Here is a 26,621-nt window from a genome sequence, read left to right as displayed (position 1 = left end):
TTAAATCGGTGTATAGACTTTTTTCTGATTTTGACTTTTTTGATTTGAATCTTGAGTGAAATCCAAATATTCTTGAGATATAAGTTGAAAACCACTTATTTGAACTTCTAGGAACCTGAGTGACCATAGTGTGAATCCATTTTCAAATGACCATGTCCATGTTCAAGTTACTTGGCCTTAACCCCTCTTAATAGTGCGATCACTACAAAACTATAAAACCTATACTAACCTAAGTGTCCTTCTCAACCTTACGACACTTAGGACTAGAAAGATCCTTAGTCTTGTTATATATTTGAGTTGAATACCGAGATCGCCTTTTTGGATAACGAAATTGAGGGGCCTCTTTTGACATATGACCAAATGAGCGATAATGATCTATTAAGCTGCACAAACTCATTAGTCACAATAATGGTTGTCATTAATCACCGAAACATACCTTGAGGGCCTAGATGCTTACAGATGTTCCACAGCTCGGAGCCCAAAAGAAACAATCAATAGAGCCTCTCGTAGTGGGACAGATGACGCAACAACAAGACTTTGTTACATTTTTGAAAGAATCAAACCTGACGGCGGCTCAGATTGCAGGGGGAGAAGATATTCCAAAGGCCGATGTGGTCGTCAAATGGACATATGAGCAGGGCAAAACTCTTGTACCCCCCGAAGTAGTGTCTGTGCTTCCAACGCAAATGTATAAGCTGCACCAGCACTACATGCGTGCGATGGCCGATTGCATCTTCATGCGAGCGCAAAGATTAAAGATGACGGTTTCTTACGGGGGAAACCATTATATGGATAAACCGGGAAGAAATTTACCAACTATTCCATCAGGAGGACCTCGACATCTCTATGGTCGGCTTGTGTGTTCTGTAAGTATTTTACTCTCCTTACGTATTGTTTTGGATGATCTCAACATACTGATCCCTTGATTTATTCGGTATCATGTAGAATGGTGATACAAACTTGCAGGAGAATGAGATACTCTCACATCGGCTTCATCGACCCGATTACTTGTAATTGGAGGATTCTACACGACACTTCCGATGAGCTATACCAAAATTTGTTCAAGTACATAAGCGTTCATCACAACAAGCAAATGATATTGTTTCCTTACAACTTTGCGTGAGTGATTCCTTCCGTCTAACTCTTTCTATTCTGTAATCGAATTATTTAAACCTTAACTACCAAGAACTGTCTCCGTATAATCTTGCAGTGAACACTGGGTCCTAATTGTCATCATTCCCGAGAAGAGCCTACTCGTGGTTATGGACTCATTGAGGAGAAATCCGGAACAATACGAAAATCTTCTTAACATGACGAAAAAGTAATTCTACCACTACTCCGTCGATGACCGATAATTTGAATCACTTTGTTACTTGACTATAATTGTTCTAATCATGCACATGATTTAGAAACAATTCGCTAAAAATCATTCAGGCAAATTTGACAAGGAATTGAAGATCAAGACAGATTTTGCGGTACGCACTTGGATGATTCGTTGCACGATTCATTAGTTTTATTATATATTCATGTAAATACCTGATAATTTTTTTCTCTCTTAAAGTGTATGATGAAGAAACAAGGCACTAATTTATGCGCATACTATGTATGCGAGAACATCCATGGTCTGGTAGGTCCTCCAAGGGCCTGGACAGATTGGGAGGAGGAAGTAAGTAAAAAACTTGTTAATATTTGAACTCGTATTTTAATTAGTCGAAATTAATTATCCCCTTTTTCCATAGGTCGAGGAGATGCGCGATAAACTCATACCGGAGAAAAAGATTATGGCGATTCAAGAACAATTATCCAGATTTATTGTTGAGCAAGTCCTTGATCTAAAAGTCAAATTCTACTATGATGGACTATCTAATATTGACAATCGCAGCAAATATGATAATATACGCGTATATACGTAATTAAGAACGAATATACCTATGTAAATATATATGTGTGTGTATGTATTAAATTTCTATTTATGAGTATGTATGTATTATATATATAAGCACTCCAATAATATATATGTGTGTATATATATATAATATTGGTCCTAGACATTTTCATATGTAAAGGAATTCACATGTATAGATATGTGTATACATATATAAGTGGATTAATTTATATATGAAAACTATTTAGAACAAATATTATATAAGTAACTATATATATGTATATATTAGTGGAGATCATACACACTGAATTCCAATACATAAGTTTAATTGAAATGCAAAAGTATAATTGAAATAGAAAAAGAATTGAGAAAAGGAAAACAGGAGAAAAAAAAAACCTTTTGTCCCGGCCTGGCGTTTCCGGTTGGGAAACCGGGACAATAAGAATTTCCAACTGGAATAAATTAGCATTTATTTCTATAATAGTGAACACCACCACCAAGCGCCGACGACGCACAAACAAGTCGATCGATCGATCTCCTCTGCTAGTAGAAGCTCGGCGATTCTCAAATCAGACTCCGCGGCAGCAAAGTCGATTTGCTCCATGTCAGCATTTCCGCAACAAATAAGTTACAAAACCACCCTGTACGTTAGTATGTTACTTGGGTTTTGAATCCCTCTTCGTAAGCCATTTTCCAAAATGCATACCCCCTACTCAACTATGTTGCAAAAAAAAAACACCATAGACTGCGCATTCTTAATTGACTCGGTCTGTTTTCATCAACTAGTGGAGATGTACGTGCTACGTGCACATATTTAATTTTTCTTCCATCAAGCAACGATGTTATTTATTTTTCTCCAAAAAATAATACATATGTTTCTTTTCCTTCCATAAAAAATAATGTCAATTATTATCCTTCCAAAACAAATAATAACGCAAATTATGGGTGAGTGCATGTGCAAAGTAAAGTAAAGTGTGTGCCAAAGAAAAGTAGTACGCGGATACAAGAAAGTGGGTATAGAAAATTGCTGGTGTAAAAAATATTAGGATTTTGGTGGAAAACATTGACAAGACCAATCTCCCCTCCTTTTCGTCAAACTTTATGGGGCCTCTGTTAGGGGTACGGTAAGTCTAAGCTTGATGAAAAAGAGTTTCAATTATTTCAATTTTTTATAGATGGAAGAAGTCTACATAACCCCCTCAATTATTGGGCCTAGACTACTTAATCCCTCGAACTACAAAACTAGTTATTCTACCCCCCGAATTTTCCAAAACCGGCCAAATAACCCCCAAGGCGGTTTTGGAGGGTGGTTTTATCTTTTTATTTACTATTTATTTCATATGAATCTTTGAAAAATCATAACAAATCATAGAAAAATATAAAAATTGAAAATCAAATTTTGTTGGACTCTTTATGCGTAGATCTACATAGTGAACATATAATATGGTATGATTTAGTACAAATTTTTGTTGTAGATTTAGATCTATACTTTTTTGCAATTAATGGAAATAATTCATATCTGCAACTTTAATTGTCCAATTATAGTGAAATTTTTATGGTTGGCTAATTATTATATGCTTGAACTTTAGTAAAAATTTCATACTCATTGGATCATGTATAATTTAGTTATAGATTTATTTTAATTTAACCAGTATGAACATAAATAAATTTATAACAAAGGTATATATGATCTAATGAGTATGAAGTTTTTACTAGAGTTCAAGCATACAATAGTTAGCCCACCATAAAAATTTCACCATGATTGGACAATGGAAATTGCAGATATGAATTATTTCCATTAATTGCAAAAAAGTATAGATCCAAATCTAAAATAAAAAATTTGTACTAAATCATACCATATTATATGTTCAACATATAGATCTACTCAGATCTTAAATTTTGGATTTTTATATGAATTATTATGATTGTTTAAAGATCTAGCTGAAATAAATAGTAAAGAAAAAGACAAAACCACCCTCCAAAACCGCCTTGGGGATTATTTGGCCGGTTTTGGAAAGTTCAGGGGTAGAATAACCGGTTTTGTAGTTTGGGGGGTTATGTAGTCTATGTTCAATAGTTGAGGGGGTTATGTAGACTTCTTCCTTTATAGACTGATGATTGATTTGGAGCAGCAGATGTAGCCTCTACTATGAGAGCTAGCTTAAATATTGTCGCAATAAATTTCTTTTCTGTAAAAAAACATTACGACACAGTGAATAAGTTCAATCTAAGCACTTGAAGAAGCTTGACTTGGTTAGTTGGCTACCTTGGCCAGTTGGCCTATCATGACACTACATCAGCAAAAAAAAATTGGTGGAATCAACTGTTGTTTGTGTAATGGGGGTGATTTTTGCAACCCGAGTTGACAGGGGTGGGCATCTGCATCAAAAAGGTCTTATTTTTGAAAGAAGGGGGTGGGTGGAAAATCTCATACTCCAAATTCTATATGGACGGTTTTTGAATTTTATTTTCACAAAACAAATTCGTGTGCCTGGGTTACTGGTACTTGCCGGCAACGTGTGGTGTGGCCCGCATGCCAGTACGGTAGTACACAGCCCGCTGTGACGATGTCCTATCTAGAAGGGAAGGCCCTCGCTATGTGAGTTTGTTGCTTTGTTTTCTGTGTGACACATGCACATTAAAACTAGTGATGTACGCCGGCTTCGTGAAATCGATCTCTTCTTCTTGGAAGACCTTGTACGCAGGATTCTCCTTCAACCCTTGCTTCTGCGCGATTTGGTCCATCTTGACTCAAAGTTCCTCGATGGAACCCCTCAGTTCATCGACTCTGGAGTCCACCCTCGACTTCCATCCCACCAACTCCTTCATCGCCTCCTGTTCGCATCCAGCGATAACTTGAGGGCCTTGAGGGCTTCGCGATCTGCAGCACGATCCGCCACTCTATCGGTCTACATCTCCTTCACCAGATCCGCCACTGTATCGGTCTACATCTCCTTCACCAGATCCGCCAAATCCTTGACCGATTGCTCCACTCCGATCCGCAACACGCTTCTATTCCCTCGTCTGGTACTGAGGACACAGAAGATAATCAAGAATTGTTGTCAGGATCTCAGCTCTGATTACCAAATGTCATGATGCCAATTCTCTCTCACGAATTCACGAGGTCTACTTCAAGATCTGGTACAATCGAGCCGCAGCTCGCCGCCGCCGGACGCAGCCGGGTCCGATTCTGATGTCTAGTTTCTACACGCCATCCTCAGAGATCAAAAAAGTATATATACATAAACATTACACGAATCATGGGCCTCATCAACGCCTCACCCATAGTGGGCCTTCATACTTGGAACCGGGCTTCTTGAGACGAATTGGCCGGCCAAGTGCTTCTTGCTCCTTGCCTTTACCCTGGACGTCCTCAGCTCTTGATGCTGGCACTGATGACTTTGTTGTTTGCATGACACTAGTATACAAAAAATTACTACATTATCATGTTTCCCGAGTATAAGAATACTAGATGGTTTGGATTGGGGAATTGACAAAGCTAGTTCAAATACATGATTAACTTCCATGGAGTCTATTCGTAGTATTGGTCATACGAGCCCATACTTTTTATTTCTGTGAGTGTAGCTGATACTTTCTCCTACTTAGACGATTCTACATTTCTTATGTATAACCAAACAGTGTTTTTTTTTTAGAAAAAAGGAAAAGTTTCCGGCCTAACCAAACACTATAGATGGTTCTATTTTCTAACTTCCTCGCTCGCACTATTTTTCCTCAACAAAATTATGTGTCCTGCCAACATATATGTCTCAAGCAAGTACTGTTAGTTTCTGTGTCACTCTGGTCTTAAATTTAGGCAAGGTTTCCCCATAGTTAGAGATGTCCCTGATCATTGTACACAAAATAAACATACTTTATTTATAAATACCTCATTGTTTTGCCTTTTTTTTTAACTTTCCGTCCACTCTGTTTCTGTACTTACAGTATCATCAAATATCAGGATGTGTTTCTTGGGGCAATTCAAGAACAAGGTCGGCAGCTTGTCCTGCCTTTGGTAGCTTTTGGCAGACCTAATTATATTTTTCCCATCAAAACGTGAACCTAATTGGCCTGATGTTCTGTAAGTTAGGGGAAATTGATGTTATTTCGCATAGAAGCAACACGGCAATGGTAATGTGCTCAGATGACTAAGATGCTGAAATTCTATACAATGACCTCCGGCTGCTCAATCTTGGAGATTCTCCGGGAGCTGCAAGATACTGCAGCCAACAAACACCCTACGATATGAAGTAGCTGGTCACCATGTTTCGTTCTCGATAGGACTCCCACTTCATCTCTGGGCTAAAGAAGTAGCTGCAGGCCTGTAGCTACTACACCGTATTGCGCACCAAGAATTACATGTGACGAGACAAAAGCACACCTGCCTATCTTTCATCCTGCATGTGCAAAGGATTTGTAGTCCCATAGCACAAAGTTCTAAGAATGGATTGTAACTGTCTCATAGGGTGTAGCTTTTAGCAGTGTCTACATGCTTGTTATCTACTCAGAAGGCACCTTCATGTGTGGCCCAGGAAGGAGCAATAATAGTGCAGCAGGTGCCAAAGAATCCTTATACGTCCGACTGGTTGAGTGCATATTTTCCGAATCTTTTGGTGATCAAACTTCAATTCAAGACATAAGAAGCTTATCAAATTCGTTGCCTTCAGTACAATGTTTCATTCCACCAGTCCAGTGCAGAGCAGTTTTCAATAGGTATTGCCTTCTGACATTATCAATGCTTCAGCTACGAGACTAGCTGAAAGAAAACCAACGATCTTGACAACTGCTGAAATGAAGCCAATTACTGTGAAGGAACATTATAGGAGCCAAGGAGCACTTGTGCATAAACCCTCGGATCCCCATATGGAATTTCCACCTATCATTGATACTCGACGTGTAGCAGCCAGAATAAAGGATAGTTTTTAAAACACAAACCCAACTAAGAAAATGTGCAGAATAAGATCCACAAGTACAGTGCTTCGGTGCTGTATCTCGGATAGTTTTTAAAACTCCTGGTTAATGAGGCAGGTTAAACATGCACAAAATACACTACTCTACCCTTTCATTCATACTTGAATGAGGAAGGCTGATTCAGCTTTCTCCCGAGATAACACATCTCCTTTTAAAAGCATGGCAAAAAGCTTGCTGCCGCCACTTCTGATCCTCCTTCCACAATTTCTGCGCCTTCTCCCGCCGCTGCTGCTGCTCCTCCTGCTGCTGCCTGGTTACTGAATCCCAAACTCGCTTAGCTGAAAGCACAGAAGAAAATATCAGCTCCTGGGTACAAAAACGCTGGACCCAAGAAAGAAAAAATAAACACGATGCCACAATTACAGTATCATAGTACACACAAAAAAGGATGTATTAATTTTTATTTTGACAAAACACTGGATCCAGAACCATATGTAAACATCAGAAACCAGGTTTTGTTTTCTTTTTCTTCACATAACACCAGAAATATCATAAAAAACACATAAAACACCAGTTTTAAAGATCCACACCAACATTCAGACAGATTAGGTGGCCAGCTCAGTCAGCCATTCACTTTCCAATGAAACAAGCTACTTCATCTCTTTGACAGAGTGGCTGTGCTTGTGGTATTATGTTGCTGCACCAAATCTACACGAATGGCTATAGCTCCCCTTTTTACAATCTATCTTGACATCATCCAAAAAGATGAAAGACCAACACTAGCGACGCCATGGTGACTTGGAGAGCTTGGACCCTCTTAAAGACTATTGGTGGGGACGTGGGGTTTGGTCTGGATTACAGGTGGGTTCAACTGGTGCGGCTACCACCTCATCTGCACTTGTGAAATGGGAAGGCTTAAAACTTGGGTTTTGTGTTATGTGTCACCTAGCTACTTTTATGTTAGGCAAAAATCGAAAACATGAGTTTTGTGTACATGTGGCTCTAGACCTTGTGTCGAAATTTGTTCATCTTTATACAGCCTAGATGAAAAGACATCCCATACAATAATTGTAATTGAAGAATTCCATAGATCATATTGTAACAAATATGGCACCATTTATGCCATTTCGAGTGATTTTGGTGATCGTATGACAACGCAATCAATGAGACTAATATTTTTGTTAAGTAAACATTTCTAGATCCTAGGGATAAAGTAAACAGGCCATACAAAGCAAAACACGAAGAAACAACTCAAAGGAACGCTGAATTGGACGAGTTCTACTGAAATCAGTAGCACCGGTTTAACCGATGCCTAAGCATCGATGCATCCGATGGTTGTCGGAAGATCCGACGCCCTGGATCAATGCAAGTCTGAGCGCTCTCTGGAGATCAAGTGAAGAAAGAAGTGAAGCACCGGTTGAACCGACGAGGCCAAGTCAAGCATCATCCGTGTAATCAACATACTATTGTCCAGAGACGATGTCAAGCAAGCAGGAGCCAAGCCTTCAGCACCGGATGAACCGATGACACATCGGAGCAAGCGTCGGTGCAATGACGTCAGCAAGTGCAACGGCTATCTGCGGATCAAGTGTCACCGGAAGTTCCGACACCATAGCATCGGTTCATCCGATGGTCCCTAAAGTGACTGCTACTGTGTCAGAGTGTCCAACGGCTAGTTCTGTTGCTGTGAGAGACCGGAAGAACCGATGCCCATGCACCGGAAGTTCCGATGCATACGCAGAAAGCTGCTAACGGCTACAAACGGCTAGTTCGACTTGGAGGCCTATATATATGTGCTCCCCCAGCCATTTGAAGATTGCTGGAGTTGCTGGACATCCCACACACACCCAAAAACACCTCCAAGCCATACAAGAGCTTATTGATCATATCCTTAGGTTTTAGCACTAGCTTTGTAAAGTGTGAGTGCTAGATTAGCTTTTGAGTGAGTGAACAAGCAAGGTTGAGATCCTTGTGGCTAGTTCTAGAGTGAACCACACTTGTATCTTGGTGCGCCGGCCATCCTTAAGCTTTGGTGGCTCGCCGGCAAGTCAACGACCCTCCGGCTTGGTGTGGAGTGGCGTCGACAACATTGTGCGGGGGACGGAGACCCCTCCTTTCGTGGGCAATCTCTCTTAGTGAAGATCGGGATCAAGGTGACCGTAATTGTGTTCACGGAAGAGACTTGATTGCCGGGAAGCGATACTCTTCGTGAGTGCTTCAACAACGTGGACGTAGGGGCGCCTTTGTGGCAATCCGAACCACGGGATAAATCCTCGTGTCGAGAGTTCGCTTCCTCTCATCCCTCTCTTTAAGCTTATGCATTTCATATTGCAATTTGTGTGCCTTTACCTTCATAGAGTAGTTTCATGATAGGATTGACTATAGGTTGCTAAACTCTTTTGGGATGAGGATTTTACACTAAGGTGAATCATAGTTGCACATCTAGATAGCTTGATCTAGTTTAAGTTTTGTGCAAACTAGTTGGAGCCATAGGTTAAGGTTTTAAGAGTGCCTAATTCACCTCCTCCCTCTTAGGCTAGAGCACCCGATCACTTTCAATTGGTATCAGAGCCGGGACTCACTTCTCTCACAAAGAAAGCCAATTACATTGGCAAATTTGTGTTTACTGGCTCATTATATCGGTAGGCTTCACCGCCTAGTGAGTTAGCTCTTAGGGGGAAAGGATGGATCCTTTTAGACCCGCTCCACGGTTCGACGGCACGAGCTTCCAACGATGGAAGATTTTAATGCAAGCCCATCTCCAAGCAACGGGGTTGAATGTTTGGAGAGTTGTGAGTGAAGGTGTAAAAAATAATGGTCAACAAGAGAAGCAATATGATGTCATCGCTAAATGCATAATCTTGTCTTCTCTTAGTGATAATGTGTTCAATCGTATTTATTCTTGTGAAAATGCTAAAGAGTTATGGAAGACTATCATTGAGAACCATGTGGGCACGGAGGATGTTGCCAATGAAAAATATCATGTTCTCATTGAAAAGCTTAATAGCTTTAGGCAACTTGATGATGAAAATGCTGAATCTATGTACTCACGATTGAATACTTTTGTGAATGAGATTAATTCCTTAGGTGTGAAGCAAATTGAAGATGTGGAACTCATTCGCAAGATCCTTCACTCACTCCGAAGGTCGGACTATGATTTGGTAACCACAATTCAATGTGAGAAAGAGTTCAACACGTTGACACCAAATCAAGTCCTCAACAAGGTGATCGCCCATAAGCTACGCAATGACATCAAGACAAAGGCGTCATTCTCTTCACCAACGCATAGCACACTTGCATGCAAACAACTCAAGAAGTTGAAGAAGATGGCCAACAAAGGTAGCTCAAGTGATGAGGAAGAAGAGGATGAAAGAAGCTCCTCAAATGATGAAAAAGAGCCAATGAACCCCAACCTCTACAAGCAAGTGAAGAAGATGAACAAATGCTTGAAGGAAATTAATTCAATGGGGTATATGGTCTTCCTCAAAGATGGGCCTCACCATCAACTCATAAAGGTTGAGAAGAAGTTCAAAAAGAACAAGCAAAAGAAGGAGAAGAAGCTCAAGCATGAATCATATGCCATATTTGGTGAATTGGTAAGTGGTGGTGAAGAATCAAGTACAAGTCCAAGTGATGAATCAAACAAGAAATTCACCATCCGCATGGGATCATCATCCAACACTTGTTTTATGGCAAAAGGTATGGATAGCGATGTAAGTGATGATGACTCCGACTCTCTTTCAATTGATGAACTTCTTGACTTAGTTCATGAGCACCAAAAAGTCATTAAGAAACAATCAAAGGAAATCAAAAACATGAATGCTCTCAATGATCTAAATGCTTCTCTTGCTACAAATTATGAAAATTTATTGTACAAATTCAAATTGCTTAGCAAGGAGCATGAAGAGCTCAAATTAAAATTTGAGAGCATTAATGATACTAATGACTCTTTGGAAATGAAGCAAACTATCCCTTGTGTAATTCCAATTTCTAGGGTAGATGCTTCAACTTCTTGCATTGACTTAATTGATGAATCTTGCTCTAACCCTTGCAATAAAAAATGCTATGAGAGTGTTGCTATAGAATCATGTGATGATCTCATTGCCAAGGAAAATGATGAGCTCAAGCAAGAAGTGGAAAAGCTCATGAAGGACTTGTATAGATTGAAGGGCAAAAGAATAGAGAGCAATGTCCAACTTTCTCAAGATAACCGTGAAGACATGGTGAAGAAGCTTGAGAAGGGGTCCACCGTGACTTGGTCAAAGTGCCACAAAGAAGACCACAAGTCCAACAAGTGTCCTCAACCAAGGAAGAAGCTTCCGGATGAGAAGAACAAAAAGAAGCTCATAATTAAGAGTTCTCTCATCTACACCAAACCCAACCGGATGAACAAAAGCCATAGCACCTCCTATGTGATCAAAAGAAGACCAATGGCAAGGTGGTTGCTCATAAGGTTGGGAAAAAGGAAAGGAATTGGAACCACTCCATTTGGGTGCCCGAAGACATCATCACCAACTTGATGGGGCCTCAAATGGTGTGGGTTTCAGAGGAGACTTAAAGCCAAGAACAGCTGCGGGGGATTTGGAGACTTAGCTTACAAGTTGAAATGAAGGTTCAAGACAAAACAAGCTAAGCTCAATTCTTGGACATTTGTTGCCCAAGTCCCCCGTAAGGTAATGGTAGCTAGATCTCAATTCAAGCATCATGTAGATCCATTGCTCTTGCTATGTTGTTTGCATACATTGCATTGCCTAGTGTTATATATGGTAGGTTGCTTGTGTCATGATTCTAACCCATAAGCAACCTATATGGTTTGATAAGTGTGTAGAAAACTACACAAGGCTACCCTTCATGGTACATGGACTTCATGAGGTATGTATTTTATATGTATACCATGAACACAAGCTCTAGGGTAAACTTCCCAATTATGTCAAAATCAATGTGCATACATTTGCTCGGTGATTCAAACACTAAATGCACACAGTTAGGGGGAGCTCATCTTATGGTTTGTGATTTTGAGACTAACATGCTTGCAAGTTTTATCTTTTGTAGTCTCACAACGGAGTTAACACTCTAAGAGAATGTTATTCACAATTAATGTAAACAGACAACTCTATAAGAGTGATTAGATAAATTGTGATTTCATGCATATTGAGCCATGCTCTATTGAACTTAAATACTCATATCTAAGTTTATAGGCTATGTGCTCATACATTTGCTTAACCTTGGTGTACCAAGTGCTCATCTTTTAAAGACTTCAATTGTTGCATGTCACTTTCAAATTGGTACATGCAAGGTAAACAAAGAAACCCCAAAGGTATGCAAGGTTATAAATCCATTCAATTGGTATTATTGTCATTTTCTTATCTTTTTTAGAGCTACCTCCGTGCATGATATGATCTAAGCTTTCTAGTTATAACATCTAGTTGTGCACTTAATTTTCACAGTATCATTACGTGCACATATTTATGGAAAGTTTAGCTCATATCATGCTAGTTTCGTGATTTTGTGATCCACCAAAGTAAATTTTTAATTAGTATCTTCATTGATATCATACCATTGAATCATGAATCATGGAACTAACTCCCTAGGCTACTAATCTTCTCTTGAGCTATATTGTTTTGCAAGACTTTTTAGGTGCAAGACTTTTTAGGTGATTTGATTCCAAAGGGGGAGAGATGTGGATCAAAGTAAGGCATGTTCCCAACAAGGGGGAGAGATGTTCCCAAGAAGGAAAAGTATATCCCAAAAGGGGAGAAATGTCGAATGGATCAAGTCACCATATGAGAGAGGAGCAGCAAGATAGGGGGAGAAACAAAGGGGGAATCATGGTTTTAGGGGGAGGCCAAGCCGTCATTGGATGATGGTAAGCATCCAAACAACTGTAAGTGGTTCAATTTGTCAATTTATGTAAATTTTATGCTTGCTTTGATTGTGTTGTCATCAATCACCAAAAAGGGGGAGATTGTAACGAACATGGCACCATTTATGTCATTTCGAGTGATTTTGGTGATCGTATGACAACGCAGTCAATGGGACTACTGTTTTTGTTAAGTAAACATTTCTAGATCCCAGGGATGAAGTAAAAAGACCATACAAAGCAAAACATGAAGAAAGAACTCAAAGAAACGCTGAATTGGACGAGTTCTATTGAAATCAGTAGCACCGATTTAACAGATGCCTAAGCATCGATGCATCCGGTGGTTGTCGGAAGATCCGACGCCCTGGATCGTGCAAGTCTGAGCGCTCTCTGGAGATCAAGTGAAGAAAGAAGTGAAGCACCGGTTGAACCGACGAGGCCAAGTCAAGCATCGGTGTAATCAACATACTATTGTCCATAGACGATATCAAGCAAGCAGGAGCCAAGCCTTCAGCACCGGATGAACCGATGACCCATCGGAGCAAGCATCGGTGCAATGACGTCAGCAAGTGCAACAGCTATCTGCGGATCAAGTGTCACCGGAAGTTCCGACGCCATAGCATCGGTTCATCCGATGGTCCCTGAAGTGGCTGCTACTGTGTCAGAGTGTCCAACGGCTAGTTCTGTTGCTGTGAGAGACCGGAAGAACCGATGCCCATGCACCGAAAGTTCCGATGCATACGCAGAAAGCTGCTAACGACTACAAACAGCTAGTTCGACTTGTAGGCCTATATATATGTGCTCCCCCGGCAATTTGAACATTGCTGGAGTTGCTGGACATCCCACACACACCCAAGAACACCTCTAAACCATACAAGAACTTATTGATCATATCCTTAGGTTTTAGCACTAGCTTTGTAAAGTGTAAGTGCTAGATTAGCTCTTGAGTGAGTGAACAAGCAAGGTTGAGATCCTTGTGGCTGGTTCTAGAGTGAACCACACTTGTATCTTGGTGCGCCGGCCATCCTTAAACTTTGGTGGCTCGCCGGCAAGTCAACGACCCTCCGCTTGGTGTGGAGCGGCGTCGACAACATTGTGCGGGGGACGGAGACCCCTCCTTCGTGGGCAATCTCCCTTAGTGAAGATCGGGATCAAGGTGACCGTGATTGTGTTTACGGAAGAGACTTGATTGCTGGGAAGCGATACTCTTCGTGAGTGCTTCAACAACGTGGACGTAGGGGTGCCTTTGTGGCAATCCGAACTACGGGATAAATCCTCGTGTCGAGAGTTCGCTTCCTCTCATTTCTCTTTTTAAGCTTCCGTATTTCATATTGCAACTTGTGTGCCTTTACCTTCATAGAGTAGTTTCATGATAGGATTGGCTATAGGTTGCTAAACTCTTTTGGGATAAGGGTTTTACACTAAGGTGAACCGTAATTGCACATCTAGATAGCTTGATCTAGTTTAAGTTTTGTGCAAACTAGTTGGAGCCATAGGTTAAGGTTTTAAGAGTGCCTAATTCACCCCCTCCCTCTCTTAGCCTAGAGCACCCGATCACTTTCACATATAGTACGTCCTGATTCTACGCCTGGCAGGAATGATACCAGAGAAGCTGAATCAAAAAGAGATTGTATTAGCCCTCAAAAGAAAATCTACTCAATGGAAGCTGAAGTTTATATGCAAGTGAAGATTCAGCAAAGATCATAAGGTCACCTGCTCACAGCAGCAATCGCTTTCTCATGCCTCAAGCATGTCGATACAAAGTCAGAGTGTCAGACCCTTTAAGACAAGAAATTACAATGGTTATATGAGGAGAGCAAACTAATTAACACTTCAACCAAGATTTACAAGCATTATAAACTGGTTAAATAATCTGCAGATATACAATTGACAATACACAAGGTACCGTCTATTTAGCTACGTTAACAGATATTTATGAAGGCTTGTTTAAGCAGGGCATCAACAACTTAAATCCCTCCCCCCCCCCCCCCCCCCCCCCCACCTATCACCTTAGTGTGCCAAGCTATATAAACACCAGTACTTGTCCCGCTTTGAAACTTTCGAACTGTGCAATATGTGATTCGTGGTAACAAACAGCACACAAATTAAGCAAGCATATGGCATTAGAAGTATATTCAAAAAAGCTCAAATAAATTGACACCAAGATAGAAGAGACTATATACTAGACAACGATACATACGATTGCTTGAAGGATCATACTGCCATGCATGGACAAAGCGAGAGGAGCGCTTCAGCAGAAGTTCACGAGGAGGGGCACGCATCTCACACTCATTGAATTCCATTAGCTTCCTCAGCCGTAGGTCGACCGCGAAGATGCAGGAACGGAGGAAGAAGTAGACCCTGTCAGGGTTGGTGGGGTGGAGCAGTGCATGGGCAGGAATGCTCAACGGCAGCATGGTGTTCACATAGCTCTCGTCGATCCAGACCTCAGCCATGGGCATTCTGCGCTCGGGATTCCATTCGCCGGCATCGGTGAGCGCCCATGTGCTGACCACCGGCGTGCCGGCGTCGCCGTGGATCTGCACGTACCTCAGCCTTCCTCCGCTCACCTTCACGCAGCGGCGGGCGCCGCAGTTAATCTGGTCGTCAGCGGGAAGCTCGTCGAGGACCTGCGGGAGCGGGACGTGGAGCAGCTCCGGCTCCTCGACGAAGGGGTCGCACGCGAGGAGGCCGAAGGAGAGGTCGACCCACCAGAGCATCCCGCCGTGGGAGATGGCGCCCTCCGGGTACCAGTCCCGGGGCAACGGGGGTGAGCATGTGATCTCCCTCTCACGCCATGTGCAGCAGTTCCCCACCTTGTAGCTGAGCAGCGTGGCGGCGCCGCCGCCACCGCTTACAGACTGGAGCCCAGCGACCATACATCCGTCTCCCTTGACGATGAGGCCGATGCTGGTGCCGTAGCAGGCCATGCGGCGCGGAGGGTTGGGGAGGGAGGCAGCCTCACCGGTGCGCGCGTCGCAGATGTGGTAGGAGATCGTGGCGGAGGTGGATGTGACCGGATGCGTGCCGCAGAGGAGGAGCAGGCCGGAGCGGTCGGCGGCAGCGACGTAGGGGTACAGCCCGAGGCAGGCCAGGAGGGAGATGTGGGGTGACACGGTGAGGACGGAGACTCGCGGGAGCTCGTTGCGGGCGACGGAGATGTCGGTGCCCGGGGGCATGATGCGCTTCTCCTTCGTGTACCCCACCACGTCGGGGATTGCCGCCAGGATGGACCAGGGCTCCTGCGCCGCCGCCGGCATCGCTGGATCCGGAGGAATTCGATCGGTTAGGGTTAGCAGCGAGGCAAAATTTGCCTAGAGACACCGTTAAAAGGGTGATTTTGCTTAGGGCCACTAAAAAATTACTCCCTCTGTACTGAAATATAAGTCATTCTGGTATTTTACCAGATTCATTGAACATTATCTGAATCTAGACAAACTGTATGTCTAGATTCAACTGTATGTCTAGATTCATTGAACATTCTATGAATCTGGACACAGTAAAACACTCTCAAGATGACTTACATTTCAGGACAAAGGGAGTACATCCCTGCTGATCTGTAAAATCAGATGCATTGGCTGAAAGACACCGTAACTAATATTATAATTAATTTAATTGAGTAGTGATGGAAAGTGACACTTTTACCCTCCTACTTTATCCTCCACGGGGGGCTCGCTAATTTACGGTCGACCGTAAGGGAGCCCTCCCTACGGTCGATCTTCCGACTGGTGTTTTTTTTTTCTAGTAATTTTTTTGTCGTTTTGTGATAAAACTTTTTTCAAGAAAAATTTTTCAAAGAAAAAATCTAGAGAGGACTTGAAAAATTGTGATGAGAAAAAAATTGAAAGAGAAAATTTTAACAATTTTTTTTGAAGAAACAACTTTTGCATCCAAAATCAAGTAAAAAATTATTGATAAAAAATTGACGAACAAAAAGGTTTGTAAAACTTTAGAGAAAAAGTTTTAGAAAAAAAAAGAAAAAACAAAAAAAATCACCTCGGCACTACCGCCGCCGGCCGAGCACTCCTGGCGGCGGGGAGCCCACTGCGGTGGCCCGCGCACCGCCGGCGGGGGTTGCGCTCGCCCGACGGCGGAGCTTGCCCGGGGAGGCCGCGGGCCGCCCTGCTCCCAGCTGGTGAGGTCGCCCTGGGGTTGCGGCGAACGTCACCTCTCCCGGTCGGGCTGGAGCTCGCCCCGGAGGTGCACGCGCTGTCGCTCCCCGTGGCCCATGCGCCGCCTCTCAGCAGGGAGCTGAAACTCGGCGAATCCACAGCGGTGCTGGAGCATGGGAGAGGAGGAAGCCTCAACGGGAAGGGGGCGGAGCATGGATTTGGAGGAGGACGCGGTGCTGGAGCATGGGAGAGGAGGAAGCCTCAATGGGAAGGGGATGGAGCATGGATTTGGAGGAGGACGCGGTGATAGATTTGGATCGAGAGCTCCCGTCGCTGCGAATGGGGGAACGGAGGAAAGAGAAGAGGGAAGGGCACCAGGAATGGATCTGATGGGGGCGGAGGAAGGAGAAAGGTGTGGGGAAAGCCAGAAAGGGGTGCGAGAGGCTGTGGGATCTAGTGGTGGGTCATATCGACCGTGACTTTACTTGGCTACGGGCGATGGGAAATTCATTATTGGGCCTTCCCAAAAAGAAAAACTTGGGGCAGTTTGGGAGGCCTTCATTTAAAATGGCTTCATCAAAGCCAGTGAGGGGAAAGAAACTGATTTCACTTACTTATAGTTCATTTCTGCCTAATCTTACAAAACGGTTTCACACATTGTCTTGATTTATGCAAAACAGGTGAAGCTAGAGCTGAAATAAAACCCCCCAAACAGGCCAATGGAGCAGTTTATTAATTCTTTATGATCGTATAAGCAATAATAATAGGCTGAACCCCTGCCGATAATGAAATTTTTTGAAAAGACCAATTGATAGTCTGCAATTGCTGAAACTAGACAAGAAAGATAGACACTTCACATGGTCAAATGAACAAGATTCACTAAGCAATGACAAAGATTGTTTCATTTGCTATACCGAATGGAAAGACAACTCCTGGGTGACAGGGCGTGCTTAGGAGTTAGGATGTAATTTTTTCCTGGGTGACAGGGCGTGCTTAGGAGTTAGGATGTAATTTTTTTTCCGCTAGGCCCTGTTTAGTTTTCAAAAAAAATTGTGCAATACCCGTCACATCGAATCTTTGGACACATGCATGGAGCATTAAATGCAGTTAAAAAAATAACTAATTGCACAATTTAACTGATTAGCACGAGCTGAATCTTCCGAGCCTAATTAGTCCATAATTGGACATTATTTGTCAAGTAACAACGAAATGTGCTACAGTATCAAAACCTAAACTTTTTCACCAACTAAACACACCCTTAATAATAAAAAAGTGCTACGTCACTGTCAAAAAAAGAAGAATCATACATTATAATAAACACCGCTCCTTTTTATTTTGAAAGATTATAAACATCGCTCCACACGGCGCTAGGGCTATACATCGATGACGCGATAATCCCTTCGTCCATCACCTGAAGGCAATATAATCTCAGGTGGGCAAATTACCACGTGAGACCACGTGAGGAACTTGCATGGAAAGATGTGTGAGATATACAAAAATATTTTTACCATAGCTGTCTGTTTCAATCTGTGTCGGACTATATGTCTAACTAGACAATGTTGTCATATATGCATTTTTATTTCATTTCTTCTTTCCAATTCTATTAGCTTCTCTTGTTTTACGCTTTTTCCTTGTTTTCATCTTTTTATCTTCTTCTCTCTTTGACGGGTTTCCCCCTTTGTGCTCGTTTTTTCTTCCTTATCTTTTTCTTTTTTCTATGTTTTCCTTTCCTAGCAGGTTACTTGGTACTTTGACTCTCCCATTTTATACAGATTTGTTCTAGGTATTTTTTTCTTTTTCTAAATTTTAATTGAAAACTATATATTTTATCACTGTAATATTTAGTACATTTTTCATTACTCAGTATATTTCTTTTCACATGAAATTCATTTCTTTGTATTGTTGATTCATAATTGGTGTGTGAGATGATTAATTTCCTTTATATGCTATCTTAGTTTAGGATATGTATATATGCTTATAAAAACATTTTTTTACGCATGAAATTATTCTTAAAATGTATGTTGTTAAGTATATATATAATTGTCTTGCATATGTATTTATATTCATGTACAATTATTTATCAGCGTGTAACTAATTTGTTTGCAATGCCAAATTATTTATTCGCTTTGTAGATTAAATTATTTCGTGATATTGACCCATTTATTCGTGAAATTTATTTTTCATTACTTATCATTCAATCAAATGTTCAAGATATTTAATATTATGTTTGTTGTAATGTTGTACATTATTATTTGTTTGTTGTGATTGATTTTTTGTTCGTAAAAATTAATATTTATTTGTGTTGTTAAATTATTTGTTCCCAGGTCAAAATTAGTTGTTTAGTATTAAAGAAAAATATCTTTAAAGAGTATCACGCAAACATATGTAAGTATAGTCTTATTTTGAAGATCATGTCATAAGAAAGTGTAATCCAAATTTAATTAGATGCTCAGTTTGATAGTTATAATTTTTTTAATTTCGGACATTCATGCATATGGATGACGTAATGGTTGTCTCCGTGCATGCACACTCTATTGTGAGCTGATGGCCCATGTAATGCCTTTATTCTGGCCGTGGGCTGGAACGCACTAAGGCCCAGTATAAATGACGGCCCATGGAACCGAGCCTGGCCCGCGGAAGAAGTAGCATGTGCATCTGGCGAGCCGGGCCCTATATTTTGTCGTGCAAGCCAGGCTGCCCCGGGCCCGTCGCTTCACACGGCCCGGCCCGTTTCATCACCATGAACAAGGTTTTGGTCCGCCCCACATGTCAGCGAGCCAGACCACATCCACTGCCCGCGAGCGGAGCAGCTGCTCCCTTCCCTCCCCCCCCTGGTCCCCCCTCGCCGGCCGCGAAGCACCCGTCCTCTCCGGCGGGCGGCGGCCGCCCACAACGGCGGCGCCACCTACGCCGCCGCATCGAGCTTAGATGTCCGCGGCCGCCGCGTCCCCCGCGCTGCGCCCGGCGCCGCGGTGGGGCGGCGCGCCGTCGCACCGCCGGCTCGTGGAGGAGCACCTGGCCTCGCTCCCGCACGGCCTCCCTTGCCTCCGCCACGTGCAGGAGCTCCACGCGCAGCTCCTCAAGCAGGGGATCCACCGGGACCCGCGCGCCGCGTCCAAGCTCATCGCCTCCTACGCGCTCCTCCGCCGCGTCCCCGCCTGCCGCCGCGTCTTCTCCGCCGCCGCGGCGGCGGCGGGGGCGCTCCCGCGCGGCCCGTACGCCGCCAGCACCACCTTGCTCGCCAACACGCTCCTCCGCGCCTACGCGCTCAACGCCCTCCCGCACGCCGCGCTCACAGCGTTCGCGGCCATGCCGTCGCGGCAGCGGGACACATTCACCTACTCCTTCCTCATCAAGGCGCTCGCCACCGCGGGCATCGCGCCCGTCCGTGCGGTGCACTCGCACGTCGTCAAGCTCGGGTCCGTCGAGGACACCTTCGTCGGGAACGCGCTGATCGACGCCTACTCCAAGAACGGCGTGGCCTCCGACGGCCGGAAGGTGTTCGACGAGATGCCGGCGCAGGACGTCGTGTCCTGGAACACGGTCATGGTGGCGATGGTGCGGCAAGGGGAGGTAGCCGGCGCGAGGAGGGTGTTTGACGAGATGCCTGAGAAGGACACGGTGAGCTGGAACACCATTCTGGACGCGTACGCCAAGGCCGGGGAGGCGGAGGCGGCCTTCGAGCTGTTCCAGCACATGCCAGAGAGGAATGTGGTGTCGTGGTCCACGGTTGTGTCAGCCTATTGCAAGAAGGGCGACATGGAGATGGCACGGGTGATCTTCGATAAGATGCCGACCAAGAACTTGGTGACGTGGACTATAATGGTGTCAGCGTGTGCACAGAAGGGGCTCGTTGAGGAGGCAGGTAGGCTGTTTACTCAGATGAAGGAGGCTGCCGTGGAGCTTGATGTAGCTGCCGTTGTGAGTATCCTGGCTGCATGTGCGGAGTCTGGCTCCCTTGCCCTTGGGAAGAGGATTCACCGATACGTGCGGCAGAGGAAGCTGGGGAGATCAACCCTTGTATGCAATTCCCTGATGGACATGTTCTGCAAGTGTGGATGCGTCAACCGAGCTGATTACATATTTGACACTGAGATAGTAGAAAAGGATTCGGTGTCATGGAACACTATAATTGGAGGGTTTGCAATGCATGGGGATGGTGAAAAGGCACTGTACCTCTTTGCTCAAATGAAGCAGCAAGGGTTTCGCCCTGATGCTGTGACCCTGATCAATGTTCTCAGTGCTTGCACACACATGGGGCTTGTGGAAGAAGGACGGCGGTACTTTACCAACATGGAGACAGATTATGGCATCAGGCCTCAGATAGAGCATTATGGTTGTATGGTTGACCTTCTTGGCCGTGGAGGGCTGATTGAAGAGGCGGTTGACATGATCAAAAGCATGCCATGGGAGCCCAATGAGGTCATATGGGGATCCCTTCTCAGTGCGTGCAGACTGCACAAGAACGTGGAGTATGCAGAACTGGCAGTGAACGAACTGAGCAAGCTGCAACCATCGAATGCAGGGAACTACGCTGTCCTGTCAAACATCTACGCAGAGGCTGGGCAGTGGAGCGACATGGCAAAGGCGAGGGTGCAGATGAAAGGAACAGGGTCTCAGAAAACAGCAGGCTCAAGCTGGATAGAACTTGATGAGGCATTCCACGAGTTCACAGTTGGGGACAGAAAGCACCTGGAGTCCGACCAGATATCCGAGATGGTTGATAGGCTGAGTTCGCATGTTAAGCATGCTGGTTGTGTTCCAGAAGTCCATGAATTGCTTGTGCAATGAGTTTATCTTCCAAGGGCATGCCCGTGGTTATACTACAAATATGGAATGCTCCACACGTGGTTTGCGCTGCAGGCTGCGTAATCTGAAGAAAGGAAGGCATCAGCCTCAGTGAAACTATGGCACTGCCTGCAACCAAGAAATGAAACTACGGCACTGCCTGCAATAAAGAAGATGCTGCAGCATTGTACAGTAGTTCCATGATGGAATGGATGCCCAGAGATGACTCAACCATTTCATAGAGTCAGCATTTTTGCTATCAGCTTTGCTCTGTTAATCACTGTGATGACTGACAAAAGCTGATGCCGGTAAAGACTGTCAAAATACTGACAATAGAATGATTGGTTGGTCCGATTCTTGGCATTTCTCAGCATCTGCACTTGCGCCATCATTTGATCCATAGAAGATTTAGAATTAGACTCTTCTCAAAATGCATAGAGTAAAGGTGAGAAGATAGGAGGTTCGAGTTCAGCAAAGCAATTTTGCCGTTCCATTGTGACAGCGAAGTGCTTATGTTGGAATTTGGGTGTTCGCCTGTTGGTGGCTCCAAGCTTTTACATGTATCATCTTTGTAACGTGCATGATTGAAATGGTACAGATTATTTCACATGGAGTTTGAGTAGAAGCACCTGGAAATGTGCTTTGAGTGAAATCAAACACACTGCATTTCACTGTTCTCTTGGTGCTTATTGTGACAGAAAAGTGCTTATGTTGGAAGTTGGGTGTTTGCCTGTTGGTGGCTCCAAGCTTTTACATGTATCATCTTTGTAACGTGCATGATTGAAATGGTACAGATTAGTGCTGCTCCCTGCTCCTACTTAACCCAACTTGCCTTTCCTTCAGAAAAAAAAAAAACTTGCCCAGAAATTAGAAGAAAACATCAAAGGATCTTTTTTGAGTATATCACTTTGATTATGCAGATTGATTAGAGGACTAAGAGAGCAGATGTCCAGCAGCGGTGAACACTAAAAAGCGCGCTGAGAAGCAGTAGCTCACCAAATAGATTGCTCAATTGATTTTCATGTTTTTCGGAACCAATTTTTGCATCGCCATGACACGAGGAAAGACTGATTCAGTAGTCAGTGTTGCAATTGTGACCCCATTATGAGCTATTAAAGTTTATGTTTTGAATCTATAATATCTACAAAGTTAGTCCCCACTAAGAATCATTAATTCTATTTCTCTCAACATGCAAGCTATCTACATCATCATCCACTAGGATCTTCTATTTATGACTTCTACTGATTTTCTGTGCACAACCGTAAGTCACTACTGTAAACCCATCAATTCTAGCGCAAATAATTCCACCACAACAAACACACCTGAAAGGAGCTGAAGAAAACCGAAGGCCATCACTGCAATACGAAGAAACCCAAAGATCATCCGTGCAATCAAGTTTAAATAACTCTAGTCCACCTTCGGCATGCCCTGCCCTACTCGGCACGGATGTAGCTAAGGGCACCGTTGATTTCATCTTCGGTAACGCCGCTGCCATGCTGCAGGGCTGCAACCTCCATGCCTGCCGTCTGCTCCCCAACTAGAGCAGCATCTAGGAAAAAGGAGATGAAAGGTCTTTGATGGTGTTTACGCTCATCTATAAGGGGTTTGGTTTTCAATGGACAAATAATAATATAATAATAAGACTACAAGGATAAGGATTAAAGGGAGAAAAAGAAAAGGAAGGAGAAAAGGAAAAGGTAGAGAAAATAAACAGGAAAAAATAAAATGAGAGAGAAAAAGAAAAAAGTATAAAAAATAGAAAAATTGTCTCATACTTTACAAGTGTCATTTTGTCATTAATCTTTTATTTAGCTAAAATAATCTTATTTCTAGGTTTCAAGTCCCGCAGCAACGCGCGGGGAATCACCTAGTTTTGATTTACTTCTGCTATTGGTTGTTGGTTTGCTTAATTGCTTTTGAAATAAAATGTTGGGCCACGTGTCCAGGCTACATCACGTAACTGTTGGATTTAAGGCCAATAATCTTAGCAAGGTGCTAACACATTTTGCATGTGTGACAATTGCTTTCGTTATACTGCTTAGGCTAGTCTCAGTGCTAGTGTCATAAGAGTGTCATAGGTATTAAAGACTATGATACATCAGCATAATTGCTGATTTGGCAAAAGAGTTAAGATGAGAGAGATGACCCGAATCATCACCATGATCCTCTCATAGCGCGGTTGCCAAGCCATGACACGGAGATGACACTCCCCACTGGGTCGATCTTCGTTGAGTCATGACGCATTTGATTACACAACTATTGCATGATTTAATACTGTAAATTGTCTATGAAATTGTGCCTTATAATTGTGCACTCATTTGCCAATAACCTTTATTTCTGTGGCTCTTTTGAGTTCAGATTTTGCCTTTGGGTGATATATAACCTTTGCGGTTGGAGGCTTGAAGTCGTTTGATGGACAGGTATGTTTTGTCACCCCTGTTCTGTTCATCTTATTTATATATTGTATTTTGGTTAGTCAACGTGCCCTGCAATTTGCAACAAGGTTACAGAATATTAGTAAAAATATGAGTAAGAATGTGAGGTTGATGATTCTTGATGTGCATCTTTATGAGCCAAACTTAATTCTTTGCTGCACATACGATTGGTTTGGTCCTTGAAGGCCCTATTAGAACTCTAGGTTGCCATCAGGTGATCACTCTGCTTGAGCATTTATATCCCTAGTGATTTTTCTTGCTTTGTGCCATCAGCTTTGCTCTGTTAATCTGCCACTGTGAAGAAAGCTGGTGACAGTGAGGGCTGTCAAAATACTGTCAATAGTGATTGGTTGGTCAGATTGCTGGCATTTCCCAGCATCTGCACTTGAGCCATCATTTGATCCATAGAAGATTTAGAATAGGGTTTTCTCAAAATGCATAGAGTGAAAATGAGAAGACAGTAGGTTCAGAAAGCAATTTTTGCCTTTTCCATTGTGAGAAATTCCCCTCCCACCAGCCCGGGCTAAATAATGGATAAGTAAAACATTGACTAAAATTATACCTAATGCTCCTTCTTTGTGCCTAAATGTCAGAGTAGGTTTACATGGGATGAACAAGCTGGGCCGTGCTCCCAGCACGGGCCCTGGCTCCGCCCCTGGATGAGAGGGACGGAGGGTATAGATTTTTCCAAATGAAGTTTGAATAGATGAAATGGAAATGTGTTTTTGAATGAAATCAAAGCAGCTGCATTTCGCCGTTCTCTTGGTGTTTGTGATTTGTTGGTTCGGCGCCATGCGTATTTAGAAGCACTATTTTGGTTTCGGTGTTGTTTATGTTACTCGTGCAACACGATGTTCCTTTTGCATCATTACTTTTAGAAGGCATCTTTAAGCCTGGATATCAGGATATGTGCTGCCTAACCTGGATATCTTAAGTTATCTATTGGAATTCTGGGGACTCCAATAGTCAGTTCACCAGGTCCACATTGTCCCAACCTTCTGTTCACGAGAAATTCATTCTGAAAAAAACATGTAAGAGGTAGCTTAAAAAGAGTTCATAAATTGAAATACGCTTTTTCGTTCGCAAAATTCAGCATAAATCCAAATATGTTACTGCATATATTTATCACAGAAGGGTAATATGTAGTCTTAACACTTTCTCCACATTTCATGACTAATATACATATTTCATATTTGTACATGTGTTCTTCATTGTAAATACAAAGTACTACCATGCCAAATTGCCAATGGGGCGAAAGGTTGGGCAGCCGAGTTGGCTAGCCCAACCCGGTAGCGTCGCTCCCACGAGGTCGTGAGTTCGAATTCCAGCTGAGACGAATTTCCGCTTGTGGGTAAAAAAATCCTCTCGCTATGCTCGCCGCAAGGCTTGGCCCTCTCTGGCATGAGCCAGGGTTCGGGGATTTTTCCGCAGCCGTAGTCGCTTCCTCTTAATGAAAAACGGTGGGGTCCGTTCACCCCGGCCGCGTTTTTTTTTTTCAAATTGCCAATGGGCAAAACGACATTGTTTTATGTCTTGTCTCTCCAATGCAGAGGAGCCAAAAATTCATGCGAGCAAACAGCACAGGTCGGACAGCCATGCGGCACCTGGGCGCAGAGGATCTTTTGGGGGGATCTGTGGAGGGCTTGGTCGGCGTAAAGAAATGGCGGAAATGCCCCTGGCAGATCTCAGAGACCGTCCTTTTCGTGCTCCCCTCCTCCATCTTCTGTGAAAGCGAAGGCACGGATCAGAGATTCAGAGATGCCAATGCAACCATAAACAAGTAGCCATCCATCACGTGACACCGGGAAAACCGGTTGTGCTTACGGTAAGCCGCGGTGTGAAGCTGCTTTCTAGATCACGCTGATGCTCATGCACCTATCCGGGCCCGGCTCGGCATTCTTTTAAAATAATTCAAAGACTAAAGGGCTTTTTCATGATTTGGTTTTGGATAATTAGCATGTTATTATGGCCAGTGTGTAACTGTATTCTAGGGGAACACACCAGAATTGGATGTCATCAACACTTCTAAAAAAAAGGACACTTCTTTGAAAACTAGTATGATCTTGGCTAATCAGCAAGTGGAAAAATCTGATGCTACCCGTTTGACCATGTTTGAAACGTGTAATTAATGTTGCATCACGGATCAAGAGGTTTGCCAAGATCTGAGTTTTCTGAAAAATCTCTTCCTTAGTTTTCTAATTTATTAGGCAAATATGTCCTTAGGGCAACTCCAACGTATAGTGCAGAAAGATGAGCTATCCTCCGACACGTCAGGTGGTGCTAGCTCGTCACATTTTACTCTAACATTTAGCAAAGTCTAGCACCACTCTGGATCTACATTAAAAAATAAAATACTCCCCTACTCAGCTTTCCCCACGCAATGTGCTGCTCATCGATGGGAATGAATGATTTTTTTAAAGTTAGCACCGGTGCTCAGTTAAGCTACCGATGCCAAAGATTTTTAGGCTCGCACCACTGCTCCACCGTTTGGCCAAGGTGCTAAGGCTTTCTCTCACCTGCTAGCACCTCCTTGGCAACCACATTGGAGCTTCTCTTAGGAGTGGTTTAGTTTCAGAGGCTAAATTTTAGACTATATCACATTCAAGAGAATCTTGATATTTATTACTATTAAA

General features: G+C 43.2%; 2 protein-coding genes across 2 annotated transcripts; one reads left to right on the top strand and one right to left on the bottom strand.

The window, feature by feature from the left end:
• Window positions 1-6,811: 6,811 nt before the first annotated feature.
• LOC120664771 lies at window positions 6,812-15,913 on the bottom strand. Its single transcript, XM_039944107.1, has 4 exons — window positions 14,852-15,913; window positions 14,367-14,422; window positions 14,234-14,265; window positions 6,812-7,143 (listed from the first exon to the last, which is right to left on the bottom strand). Exons 1-4 carry the CDS (start codon window positions 15,911-15,913, stop codon window positions 6,974-6,976), a joined length of 1,320 nt encoding a protein of 439 aa, XP_039800041.1. The 3' UTR covers window positions 6,812-6,973.
• A 3,663-nt stretch (window positions 15,914-19,576) lies between these two features.
• On the top strand, window positions 19,577-22,229 carry LOC120666578 (pentatricopeptide repeat-containing protein At3g29230-like). The gene has a single exon (XM_039946453.1). The coding sequence runs from the start codon at window positions 19,694-19,696 to the stop codon at window positions 21,554-21,556; it is 1,863 nt and encodes a 620-aa protein (XP_039802387.1). The 5' UTR covers window positions 19,577-19,693; the 3' UTR covers window positions 21,557-22,229.
• The last annotated feature ends 4,392 nt before the right edge of the window (window positions 22,230-26,621 follow it).

Source organism: Panicum virgatum, chromosome 3N (genome assembly GCF_016808335.1).
Source record: "Panicum virgatum strain AP13 chromosome 3N, P.virgatum_v5, whole genome shotgun sequence".
Classification (NCBI taxonomy): domain Eukaryota; kingdom Viridiplantae; phylum Streptophyta; class Magnoliopsida; order Poales; family Poaceae; genus Panicum; species Panicum virgatum.
The sequence above is the reverse complement of the archived record's forward strand: the minus strand, read 5'-3'. Positions and strand labels throughout refer to the sequence as shown.

Excerpts from the sequence above, each read along its gene's own strand:
- LOC120664771 (XM_039944107.1), bottom strand. The coding sequence starts at position 15,913 with ATGCCGGCGGCGGCGCAGGAGCCCTGGTCCATCCTGGCGGCAATCCCC. Across the intron at positions 14,266-14,366 it reads GCGATTGCTGCTGTGAGCAG|CTTCTCTGGTATCATTCCTG; the intron begins GTGACCTTATGA and ends TTTTTGATTCAG. Across the intron at positions 7,144-14,233 it reads CATTCCTGCCAGGCGTAGAA|CTGTGCTTTCAGCTAAGCGA; the intron begins TCAGGACGTACT and ends TGATATTTTCTT.
- LOC120666578 (XM_039946453.1), top strand. The coding sequence starts at position 19,694 with ATGTCCGCGGCCGCCGCGTCCCCCGCGCTGCGCCCGGCGCCGCGGTGG.